Source organism: Sphaeramia orbicularis, unplaced genomic scaffold (genome assembly GCF_902148855.1).
Source record: "Sphaeramia orbicularis unplaced genomic scaffold, fSphaOr1.1, whole genome shotgun sequence".
NCBI lineage: Eukaryota > Metazoa > Chordata > Actinopteri > Kurtiformes > Apogonidae > Sphaeramia > Sphaeramia orbicularis.
The window spans coordinates 480649-493668 of record NW_021941438.1 but is presented as its reverse complement, the minus strand read 5'-3'; the positions used below and the strand labels follow the sequence as shown (position 1 = coordinate 493668).

Genomic DNA, 13020 nt, shown 5'->3' with positions numbered 1-13020 from the left:
ACCAGATGGATTCTGTCGTTTAACTCTGTGGTGAGGTCCAACAACAGTAATCCATAAAAACTATCCAAGTCTCCAGTTTACAACAAGAACCTGCAAAGTCTACAAGTTATTAACCTGTACTTATCTGCACTGTTAAATAATAACTGACAAACTGTATGAACACAAATGCAGATGAAACAAACCTCAAGATACTTAAAGGTGCAGGAGACTTTTGTGTGCAGTTTGTCCTCAGTTCTGTCCGTCCTCAGTCCTATCCTCAGTTTCATTCGTCTGTTTGTCCGTCTGTCATTCCTCAGCTGAATCTCTTGCATTACAGTGAACAGTTTCTTAGTTCCGTCCACCGGAAACAAACCGTGTTTTTACAAACAGAGCCGGGAGGTCACTCTGCCATCTTCAGAGTTTTGTGTAGACGTGCATTGTGGGAAACAGCGGTTCACTCAGCCACCTGCAGCAGCAGCTGTTACAGACACGAGGTGGAAACGGCAGGAGCTCCTTCCCTCTGTGCACGTTCCTCCAGCTGTTTCTGCGTTTCAGCCGTTTCCACGTCGTGTTTGTTTCATCCATTTAATATCATATGGATGACAGCGGCAGCGCGAGCCTCCGTTTCCCACAATGCACGTTGCCACAAAATTCCGTAGATGCCCGAGTTCCCTCCTGGCTCTGTGTGTAAACACATGGACTGTTTGTGGTGGATGGAACTGTTCAGTGTAATGTAAGAGATTCAGCTGAGGAATGAGACAGACTTACAGAGTCATGAAAGTGAGGATGGACAGATGTGAGGAAAAACTGGTCACCAGAGTCTCCTGCACCTTTAACAAACACATCTGTGTGACTGGTACTAAATACCAAACACTGTTTAGAGTCAGATGTGACTCATGACTGGACACAGAGGCACCATCAGCTGCAGCTCCACCAACAGAGTGTGGTTTCACTTTTGTGTTTACAGCATAAAGCAGCTTCAGCTCACCTGTCTGTAGTCTCCACTCATAGAAGAAAGAGCTGCAAAATACATGTTTATTCTCAAATTCTGTAGCTTTTTTTGCTTGATTTCTGTCTCCTGCATTTTTAAACCACTCGTTTAGGAATGACTGAATTGTCACCTCTGACTGTCGTCTAGTTTGCTTAGACAGATGGTGGTAAATTCATCATGGCTTCATAGTGACGTACAGCCTGTCCTGTGTGTGTGCAGTGAACCCAGATGTGTGCAGGTACCTTCCAGTGGGATGATGTTCAGGCCCAGGCCCAGCTCAGAATGTCTGCTGATGTGACACAGTCTGGGTCTGGAACAGCTGTCCCCTTTAGAGGCTTTGGCCAAACTCTGCAGGTCCAGACCTGAACCAACTGCCTGAAGAAGACACACATCCACTCACTGCTCCGTCAACCACTCACATGTCTGCAAAACTATCAGGATTCTAACATTAGGATGATGCTATTGTTGTTAGCATATATCTGCAGTATTTCATCATTTGCTTATTGTTTCAGGGCCTATAAGTTTAGTCATGCTTTTTTAATTTGAATGAACCTTGGAACAGTGCAGAGGGGAGGACAGGTTCGCTACATATGCAGATTTACATAGGACGCTCAGTGAACGACTGCAACAAAGACGAGAAATACAAGAAACTGTAACCATGTCAGCACTGTCGCCTCACAGCAAGAAGGTCCTGGGTTCGATTCCCACCTGGGACCTTTCTGTGTGGAGTTTGCATGTTCTCCTTGTGTTTGTGTGGGTTCTCTTCGGTACTCTGGCTCCTCCCACCGAACAAAGACATGCACTGATAGGTTCATGGGTTCATCTAAGTTGCCCGTAGGTGGTTGTTCTTCTCTATATGTCAGACCTGTGATGAACTGGTGACATGTCCAAGATGAACCCCACCCTCACTCATAGGTAGCTGGGATAGGCTCCAGCCCCCCCCCCCCAACCCTAGAGAGGATAAAGTGGGTTCAGAAGCTGAATGAATAAATGTAACGTGTGGGTTCCAGGTACATGCCCTTCTAACATGTCTGCTGGTTCAGGGGTGCATTGGTGGAACAGAGGCATTATTTATCTTTCTGACTGGCTTTTCTTTAAAGGTGGGGTCTGAGAACTTAGAACAACGGTTTGAGTAAGCTACACTTGAAAAATACTCAATTAAAAGGCCAAACCCCTTTTTTCAGACGTCCCTCCGAAGTCACACCTCCAGACTAGTGGCATGCACAATGCTTGTTCCCAAGGGTTCACCAGCGCTGCACGGCAACAATTTACCGGCCGAGGCTCCGGCTCCGGCTGTGGCCCCCCGACACCGGCTCCGGCTCCGGCTCCAGCTCCGGCTCCGGCCCCCAACACCGGCCGAGGCTCCGGCTCCGGCTGTGGCCCCCCGACACCGGCTCCGGCTCCGGCTCCGGCTCCGGCTCCGGCTCCGGCTCCGGCTCCGGCCCCCAACACCGGCTGATGCTCCGACTACGGCCCCAGCTCCGGCTTTGACCCCGCCTGAGGCTCCATCCCCTGCTTTGCTCCCGTACGCCTCGGGCTCCGACACCGACTACGGCCCCGGCTGAGGCTCCGTCTGGCATATCCAGTCATACCTCCTTCAGTCTCCTCTAACCCCACCGCTCTTCCAGAACAGTCCCAGTTCAGAGCTGTGGGACTAACGTTCCATTTCCTACTGGTTTATGTTTGTGACTGAACAGTTTACTGGTGAACTGTCCATCCTAATAGAACTAATATATCCAGGTTCTGGCTTCGCTTCCTGTACCAGCGCTTCAGCCTCTGGGAACGCGTGATTCATGCTTGAAGAGGGGCATGAACAGAGGGGGGGGGGGCAATGGGAGTTGAGTTTGATAGACATATCACCGTTCAATCATTTGGAGGGGGCGCTCAAAATGGTTGGGTGGTGTTTTTTCAGTCCTGTCCGTTCCACAGGTGACTGATTTTTTACATTTTTGTGTCAGAGCATTTAATTAATTAGTTGTAATCAGGGTGTGAAGAGGATTTGAAGGAATAGAGTAAAAACTGCTGAAGGAAAACATCTCAGACCTTCAAGTGCAGCCCAGCGGACCTGCGGCCGTGCAGCGCTCACATTACCTGCTCATACTCGTCTTTCCTCAGCACCAGCAGAAACAGATGGAAACCACATGACTGGATCTTCCTCACCACCTGTCAGTTAACAAACACACCAAACACAGGGGGTCAACCACGGACACAATCTGACTGCTTCTAAGTCATTTTCACAGTTAATCATCCATTCATCCCCAATAACACCAGGTTAGCTGTGGACATTGGACAGGAGCCGTTCAGAGGTCGAAGGGAGTAACATGAGTCAGTCCAGTCTGTTGGCCTGTTATTAAACTGTCCAGTACAGAACAGGAAGACAGAATGATGGTGCAAACATACTGCACCTTTTATTCTAGAAATAGGAGCTCAGAGTGTCAGACTCAACAGACAAGCTGTCAATCAAAGTCCACACAGCAGACACAGACAAGTACCATGCACCTGTCAATCACAGTGGCCACACCCTCTATTATAATAATTAAATTATAATAACTTTATACCTTACTATAATTTAAATAGCTACATTATAACAAAGTTGATTCATATACAGTTTGTATGAATGAAGAAGTCAGAGAGCAGAATGGATAAAGTGGAGAAGTATAAGTCTAATACGACTGAGACAAAAAGTTACCACGTTAGTTCCCAAAGTACTTGGAAGGATTCCACTGATAGAGCAGGAGGGTTAAATATGAGGTGTTTTCAGTCTGCACGCGTGACTGAGTTTGTCAGCCCTTTACCTGTGCTGTCCAGGAAATAAAGTACTGACTTCTGTCAGTACACAGCTGAGCAGGAAGTCATGTAGCCTTGAACTTTTATGGTTCATTAAACTGTTTCTTTCATCTGTTGGGTCAGTGTTTTAACTCTGAAAGACAAGAACAGTCTGCATGTTACGGTAAAAATATGTCCCACAGCACTGGAGTCACACTCACACTGGTCTGCCCTCTGGGAGCTTCAGGTGGACAACAGCCCAGTCCAGCACCAGGACCCCCATGTGTTACTGTGTCAGAACAACAGCCCAGTCCACCACCAGGACCCCCATGTGTTACTGTGTCAGAACAACAGCCCAGTCCACCACCAGGACCCCCATGTGTTACTGTGTCAGAATAAAAGCCCAGTCCACCACCAGGACCCCCATGTGTTACTGTGTCAGAACAACAGCCCAGTCCACCACCAGGACCCCCATGTGTTACTGTGTCAGAATAAAAGCCCAGTCCACCACCAGGACCCTCATGTGTTACTGTGTCACAATAAAAGCCCAGTCCACCACCAGGACCCCCATGTGTTACTGTGTCACAATAAAAGCCCAGTCCACCACCAGGACCCTCATGTGTTACTGTGTCAGAACAACAGCCCAGTCCACCACCAGGACCCCCATGTGTTACTGTGTCACAATAAAAGCCCAGTCCACCACCAGGACCCCCATGTGTTACTGTGTCAGAACAACAGCCCAGTCCACCACCAGGACCCCCATGTGTTACTGTGTCAGAATAAAAGCCCAGTCCACCACCAGGACCCCCATGTGTTACTGTGTCACAATAAAAGCCCAGTCCACCACCAGGACCCTCATGTGTTACTGTGTCAGAACAAAAGCCCAGTCCACCACCAGGACCCCCATGTGTTACTGTGTCACAATAAAAGCCCAGTCCACCACCAGGACCCCCATGTGTTACTGTGTCAGAACAAAAGCCCAGTCCACCACCAGGACCCCCATGTGTTACTGTGTCAGAATAAAAGCCCAGTCCACCACCAGGACCCTCATGTGTTACTGTGTCAGAACAAAAGCCCAGTCCACCACCAGGACCCCCATGTGTTACTGTGTCAGAATAAAAGCCCAGTCCACCACCAGGACCCCCATGTGTTACTGTGTCAGAACAAAAGCCCAGTCCACCACCAGGACCCCCATGTGTTACTGTGTCAGAATAAAAGCCCAGTCCACCACCAGGACCCCCATGTGTTACTGTGTCAGAACAAAAGCCCAGTCCACCACCAGGACCCCCATGTGTTACTGTGTCACAATAAAAGCCCAGTCCACCACCAGGACCCCCATGTGTTACTGTGTCACAATAAAAGCCCAGTCCACCACCAGGACCCCCATGTGTTACTGTGTCAGAACAACAGCCCAGTCCACCACCAGGACCCCCATGTGTTACTGTGTCACAATAAAAGCCCAGTCCACCACCAGGACCCCCATGTGTTACTGTGTCAGAACAACAGCCCAGTCCACCACCAGGACCCCCATGTGTTACTGTGTCACAATAAAAGCCCAGTCCACCACCAGGACCCTCATGTGTTACTGTGTCACAATAAAAGCCCAGTCCACCACCAGGACCCCCATGTGTTACTGTGTCACAATAAAAGCCCAGTCCACCACCAGGACCCTCATGTGTTACTGTGTCAGAACAACAGCCCAGTCCACCACCAGAACCCCCATGTGTTACTGTGTCAGAATAAAAGCCCAGTCCACCACCAGAACCCCCATGTGTTACTGTGTCAGAATAAAAGCCCAGTCCACCACCAGGACCCCCATGTGTTACTGTGTCACAATAAAAGCCCAGTCCACCACCAGGACCCCCATGTGTTACTGTGTCAGAATAAAAGCCCAGTCCACCACCAGGACCCTCATGTGTTACTGTGTCAGAATAAAAGCCCAGTCCACCACCAGGACCCCCATGTGTTACTGTGTCACAATAAAAGCCCAGTCCACCACCAGGACCCCCATGTGTTACTGTGTCAGAACAAAAGCCCAGTCCACCACCAGAACCCCCATGTGTTACTGTGTCAGAATAAAAGCCCAGTCCACCACCAGAACCCCCATGTGTTACTGTGTCAGAATAAAAGCCCAGTCCACCACCAGGACCCCCATGTGTTACTGTGTCACAATAAAAGCCCAGTCCACCACCAGGACCCCCATGTGTTACTGTGTCAGAACAACAGCCCAGTCCAGCACCAGGACCCCCATGTGTTACTGTGTCAGAACAACAGCCCAGTCCACCACCAGGACCCCCATGTGTTACTGTGTCACAATAAAAGCCCAGTCCACCACCAGGACCCTCATGTGTTACTGTGTCACAATAAAAGCCCAGTCCACCACCAGGACCCCCATGTGTTACTGTGTCACAATAAAAGCCCAGTCCACCACCAGGACCCTCATGTGTTACTGTGTCACAATAAAAGCCCAGTCCACCACCAGGACCCCCATGTGTTACTGTGTCACAATAAAAGCCCAGTCCACCACCAGGACCCTCATGTGTTACTGTGTCAGAACAACAGCCCAGTCCACCACCAGGACCCCCATGTGTTACTGTGTCACAATAAAAGCCCAGTCCACCACCAGGACCCCCATGTGTTACTGTGTCAGAACAACAGCCCAGTCCACCACCAGGACCCCCATGTGTTACTGTGTCAGAATAAAAGCCCAGTCCACCACCAGGACCCCCATGTGTTACTGTGTCACAATAAAAGCCCAGTCCACCACCAGGACCCTCATGTGTTACTGTGTCAGAACAACAGCCCAGTCCACCACCAGGACCCCCATGTGTTACTGTGTCACAATAAAAGCCCAGTCCACCACCAGGACCCCCATGTGTTACTGTGTCAGAACAAAAGCCCAGTCCACCACCAGGACCCCCATGTGTTACTGTGTCAGAATAAAAGCCCAGTCCACCACCAGGACCCTCATGTGTTACTGTGTCAGAACAAAAGCCCAGTCCACCACCAGGACCCCCATGTGTTACTGTGTCAGAATAAAAGCCCAGTCCACCACCAGGACCCCCATGTGTTACTGTGTCAGAACAAAAGCCCAGTCCACCACCAGGACCCCCATGTGTTACTGTGTCAGAATAAAAGCCCAGTCCACCACCAGGACCCCCATGTGTTACTGTGTCACAATAAAAGCCCAGTCCACCACCAGGACCCCCATGTGTTACTGTGTCAGAACAAAAGCCCAGTCCACCACCAGGACCCCCATGTGTTACTGTGTCACAATAAAAGCCCAGTCCACCACCAGGACCCCCATGTGTTACTGTGTCACAATAAAAGCCCAGTCCACCACCAGGACCCCCATGTGTTACTGTGTCAGAACAACAGCCCAGTCCACCACCAGGACCCCCATGTGTTACTGTGTCACAATAAAAGCCCAGTCCACCACCAGGACCCCCATGTGTTACTGTGTCAGAACAACAGCCCAGTCCACCACCAGGACCCCCATGTGTTACTGTGTCACAATAAAAGCCCAGTCCACCACCAGGACCCTCATGTGTTACTGTGTCACAATAAAAGCCCAGTCCACCACCAGGACCCCCATGTGTTACTGTGTCACAATAAAAGCCCAGTCCACCACCAGGACCCCCATGTGTTACTGTGTCAGAACAACAGCCCAGTCCACCACCAGGACCCTCATGTGTTACTGTGTCACAATAAAAGCCCAGTCCACCACCAGGACCCTCATGTGTTACTGTGTCACAATAAAAGCCCAGTCCACCACCAGGACCCTCATGTGTTACTGTGTCACAATAAAAGCCCAGTCCACCACCAGGACCCTCATGTGTTACTGTGTCACAATAAAAGCCCAGTCCACCACCAGGACCCCCATGTGTTACTGTGTCACAATAAAAGCCCAGTCCACCACCAGGACCCCCATGTGTTACTGTGTCACAATAAAAGCCCAGTCCACCACCAGGACCCTCATGTGTTACTGTGTCACAATAAAAGCCCAGTCCACCACCAGGACCCTCATGTGTTACTGTGTCACAATAAAAGCCCAGTCCACCACCAGGACCCTCATGTGTTACTGTGTCACAATAAAAGCCCAGTCCACCACCAGGACCCCCATGTGTTACTGTGTCACAATAAAAGCCCAGTCCACCACCAGGACCCCCATGTGTTACTGTGTCAGAACAACAGCCCAGTCCACCACCAGGACCCTCATGTGTTACTGTGTCACAATAAAAGCCCAGTCCACCACCAGGACCCTCATGTGTTACTGTGTTAAAATAAAAGCCCAGTCCACCACCAGGACCCCCATGTGTTACTGTGTCACAATAAAAGCCCAGTCCACCACCAGGACCCCCATGTGTTACTGTGTCAGAACAAAAGCCCAGTCCACCACCAGGACCCCCATGTGTTACTGTGTCAGAATAAAAGCCCAGTCCACCACCAGGACCCCCATGTGTTACTGTGTCACAATAAAAGCCCAGTCCACCACCAGGACCCTCATGTGTTACTGTGTCAGAACAAAAGCCCAGTCCACCACCAGGACCCCCATGTGTTACTGTGTCAGAATAAAAGCCCAGTCCACCACCAGGACCCTCATGTGTTACTGTGTCAGAACAACAGCCCAGTCCACCACCAGGACCCCCATGTGTTACTGTGTCAGAATAAAAGCCCAGTCCACCACCAGGACCCCCATGTGTTACTGTGTCAGAACAAAAGCCCAGTCCACCACCAGGACCCCCATGTGTTACTGTGTCACAATAAAAGCCCAGTCCACCACCAGGACCCTCATGTGTTACTGTGTCAGAATAAAAGCCCAGTCCACCACCAGGACCCCCATGTGTTACTGTGTCAGAACAACAGCCCAGTCCACCACCAGGACCCCCATGTGTTACTGTGTCACAATAAAAGCCCAGTCCACCACCAGGACCCTCATGTGTTACTGTGTCACAATAAAAGCCCAGTCCACCACCAGGACCCCCATGTGTTACTGTGTCAGAACAAAAGCCCAGTCCACCACCAGGACCCCCATGTGTTACTGTGTCAGAATAAAAGCCCAGTCCACCACCAGGACCCCCATGTGTTACTGTGTCAGAACAACAGCCCAGTCCACCACCAGGACCCCCATGTGTTACTGTGTCAGAATAAAAGCCCAGTCCACCACCAGGACCCCCATGTGTTACTGTGTCAGAATAAAAGCCCAGTCCACCACCAGGACCCTCATGTGTTACTGTGTCAGAATAAAAGCCCAGTCCACCACCAGGACCCTCATGTGTGACTGTGTCACAATAAAAGCCCAGTCCACCACCAGGACCCCCATGTGTTACTGTGTCACAATAAAAGCCCAGTCCACCACCAGGACCCCCATGTGTTACTGTGACACAATAAAAGCCCAGTCCACCACCAGGACCCTCATGTGTTACTGTGTCAGAACAAAAGCCCAGTCCACCACCAGGACCCCCATGTGTTACTGTGTCAGAACAAAAGCCCAGTCCACCACCAGGACCCCCATGTGTTACTGTGTCAGAATAAAAGCCCAGTCCACCACCAGGACCCCCATGTGTTACTGTGTCACAATAAAAGCCCAGTCCACCACCAGGACCCCCATGTGTTACTGTGTCAGAACAAAAGCCCAGTCCACCACCAGGACCCCCATGTGTTACTGTGTCACAATAAAAGCCCAGTCCACCACCAGGACCCCCATGTGTTACTGTGTCACAATAAAAGCCCAGTCCACCACCAGGACCCCCATGTGTTACTGTGTCAGAACAACAGCCCAGTCCACCACCAGGACCCCCATGTGTTACTGTGTCACAATAAAAGCCCAGTCCACCACCAGGACCCCCATGTGTTACTGTGTCAGAACAACAGCCCAGTCCACCACCAGGACCCCCATGTGTTACTGTGTCAGAACAACAGCCCAGTCCACCACCAGGACCCCCATGTGTTACTGTGTCACAATAAAAGCCCAGTCCACCACCAGGACCCTCATGTGTTACTGTGTCACAATAAAAGCCCAGTCCACCACCAGGACCCCCATGTGTTACTGTGTCACAATAAAAGCCCAGTCCACCACCAGGACCCCCATGTGTTACTGTGTCAGAACAACAGCCCAGTCCACCACCAGGACCCTCATGTGTTACTGTGTCACAATAAAAGCCCAGTCCACCACCAGGACCCTCATGTGTTACTGTGTCACAATAAAAGCCCAGTCCACCACCAGGACCCTCATGTGTTACTGTGTCACAATAAAAGCCCAGTCCACCACCAGGACCCTCATGTGTTACTGTGTCACAATAAAAGCCCAGTCCACCACCAGGACCCCCATGTGTTACTGTGTCACAATAAAAGCCCAGTCCACCACCAGGACCCCCATGTGTTACTGTGTCACAATAAAAGCCCAGTCCACCACCAGGACCCTCATGTGTTACTGTGTCACAATAAAAGCCCAGTCCACCACCAGGACCCTCATGTGTTACTGTGTCACAATAAAAGCCCAGTCCACCACCAGGACCCTCATGTGTTACTGTGTCACAATAAAAGCCCAGTCCACCACCAGGACCCCCATGTGTTACTGTGTCACAATAAAAGCCCAGTCCACCACCAGGACCCCCATGTGTTACTGTGTCAGAACAACAGCCCAGTCCACCACCAGGACCCTCATGTGTTACTGTGTCACAATAAAAGCCCAGTCCACCACCAGGACCCTCATGTGTTACTGTGTTAAAATAAAAGCCCAGTCCACCACCAGGACCCCCATGTGTTACTGTGTCAGAACAAAAGCCCAGTCCACCACCAGGACCCTCATGTGTTACTGTGTTAAAATAAAAGCCCAGTCCACCACCAGGACCCCCATGTGTTACTGTGTCACAATAAAAGCCCAGTCCACCACCAGGACCCCCATGTGTTACTGTGTCAGAACAAAAGCCCAGTCCACCACCAGGACCCCCATGTGTTACTGTGTCAGAACAAAAGCCCAGTCCACCACCAGGACCCTCATGTGTTACTGTGTTAAAATAAAAGCCCAGTCCACCACCAGGACCCCCATGTGTTACTGTGTCACAATAAAAGCCCAGTCCACCACCAGGACCCCCATGTGTTACTGTGTCAGAACAAAAGCCCAGTCCACCACCAGGACCCCCATGTGTTACTGTGTCAGAATAAAAGCCCAGTCCACCACCAGGACCCCCATGTGTTACTGTGTCAGAATAAAAGCCCAGTCCACCACCAGGACCCTCATGTGTTACTGTGTCAGAACAAAAGCCCAGTCCACCACCAGGACCCCCATGTGTTACTGTGTCAGAATAAAAGCCCAGTCCACCACCAGGACCCTCATGTGTTACTGTGTCAGAACAAAAGCCCAGTCCACCACCAGGACCCCCATGTGTTACTGTGTCAGAATAAAAGCCCAGTCCACCACCAGGACCCCCATGTGTTACTGTGTCAGAACAAAAGCCCAGTCCACCACCAGGACCCCCATGTGTTACTGTGTCACAATAAAAGCCCAGTCCACCACCAGGACCCCCATGTGTTACTGTGTCACAATAAAAGCCCAGTCCACCACCAGGACCCCCATGTGTTACTGTGTCAGAACAAAAGCCCAGTCCACCACCAGGACCCCCATGTGTTACTGTGTCAGAATAAAAGCCCAGTCCACCACCAGGACCCCCATGTGTTACTGTGTCAGAACAACAGCCCAGTCCACCACCAGGACCCCCATGTGTTACTGTGTCACAATAAAAGCCCAGTCCACCACCAGGACCCTCATGTGTTACTGTGTCACAATAAAAGCCCAGTCCACCACCAGGACCCCCATGTGTTACTGTGTCAGAACAAAAGCCCAGTCCACCACCAGGACCCCCATGTGTTACTGTGTCAGAATAAAAGCCCAGTCCACCACCAGGACCCCCATGTGTTACTGTGTCAGAACAACAGCCCAGTCCACCACCAGGACCCCCATGTGTTACTGTGTCAGAATAAAAGCCCAGTCCACCACCAGGACCCCCATGTGTTACTGTGTCAGAATAAAAGCCCAGTCCACCACCAGGACCCTCATGTGTTACTGTGTCAGAATAAAAGCCCAGTCCACCACCAGGACCCTCATGTGTTACTGTGTCACAATAAAAGCCCAGTCCACCACCAGGACCCCCATGTGTTACTGTGTCACAATAAAAGCCCAGTCCACCACCAGGACCCCCATGTGTTACTGTGTCACAATAAAAGCCCAGTCCACCACCAGGACCCCCATGTGTTACTGTGTCACAATAAAAGCCCAGTCCACCACCAGGACCCCCATGTGTTACTGTGTCAGAATAAAAGCCCAGTCCACCACCAGGACCCTCATGTGTTACTGTGTCAGAACAAAAGCCCAGTCCACCACCAGGACCCTCATGTGTTACTGTGTCAGAACAAAAGCCCAGTCCACCACCAGGACCCCCATGTGTTACTGTGTCAGAACAACAGCCCAGTCCACCACCAGGACCCTCATGTGTTACTGTGTCACAATAAAAGCCCAGTCCACCACCAGGACCCTCATGTGTTACTGTGTCACAATAAAAGCCCAGTCCACCACCAGGACCCCCATGTGTTACTGTGTCACAATAAAAGCCCAGTCCACCACCAGGACCCCCATGTGTTACTGTGTCACAATAAAAGCCCAGTCCACCACCAGGACCCTCATGTGTTATTGTGTCACAATAAAAGCCCAGTCCACCACCAGGACCCCCATGTGTTACTGTGTCACAATAAAAGCCCAGTCCACCACCAGGTACCCTCATGTGTTATTGTGTCACAATAAAAGCCCAGTCCACCACCAGGACCCCCATGTGTTACTGTGTCAGAATAAAAGCCCAGTCCACCACCAGGACCCCCATGTGTTACTGTGTCACAATAAAAGCCCAGTCCACCACCAGGACCCCCATGTGTTACTGTGTCACAATAAAAGCCCAGTCCACCACCAGGACCCCCGTGTGTTACTGTGTCACAATAAAAGCCCAGTCCACCACCAGGACCCCCGTGTGTTACTGTGTCACAATAAAAGCCCAGTCCACCACCAGGACCCCCATGTGTTACTGTGTCACAATAAAAGCCCAGTCCACCACCAGGACCCCCATGTGTTACTGTGTCAGAATAAAAGCCCAGTCCACCACCAGGACCCTCATGTGTTACTGTGTCAGAACAAAAGCCCAGTCCACCACCAGGACCCTCATGTGTTACTGTGTCAGAACAACAGCCCAGTCCACCACCAGGACCCCCATGTGTTACTGTGTCAGAACAACAGC

General features: G+C 50.9%; 1 protein-coding gene across 1 annotated transcript in view; it reads right to left on the bottom strand.

Annotated features, from left to right (window-relative positions):
• The window catches only part of LOC115415726 (Na(+)/H(+) exchange regulatory cofactor NHE-RF3-like), a 52412-nt gene that overhangs the window by 15317 nt on the left and 24075 nt on the right, over positions 1 to 13020 (bottom strand). Inside the window, exons 4-5 of the mRNA XM_030129367.1 lie at positions 3062 to 3133; positions 1213 to 1345 (exon numbers count right to left, since the gene is read on the bottom strand). Of these exons, the coding sequence (XP_029985227.1) occupies positions 1213 to 1345; positions 3062 to 3133 (205 nt within the window). The remainder of the gene's footprint in view (positions 1 to 1212; positions 1346 to 3061; positions 3134 to 13020) is intronic.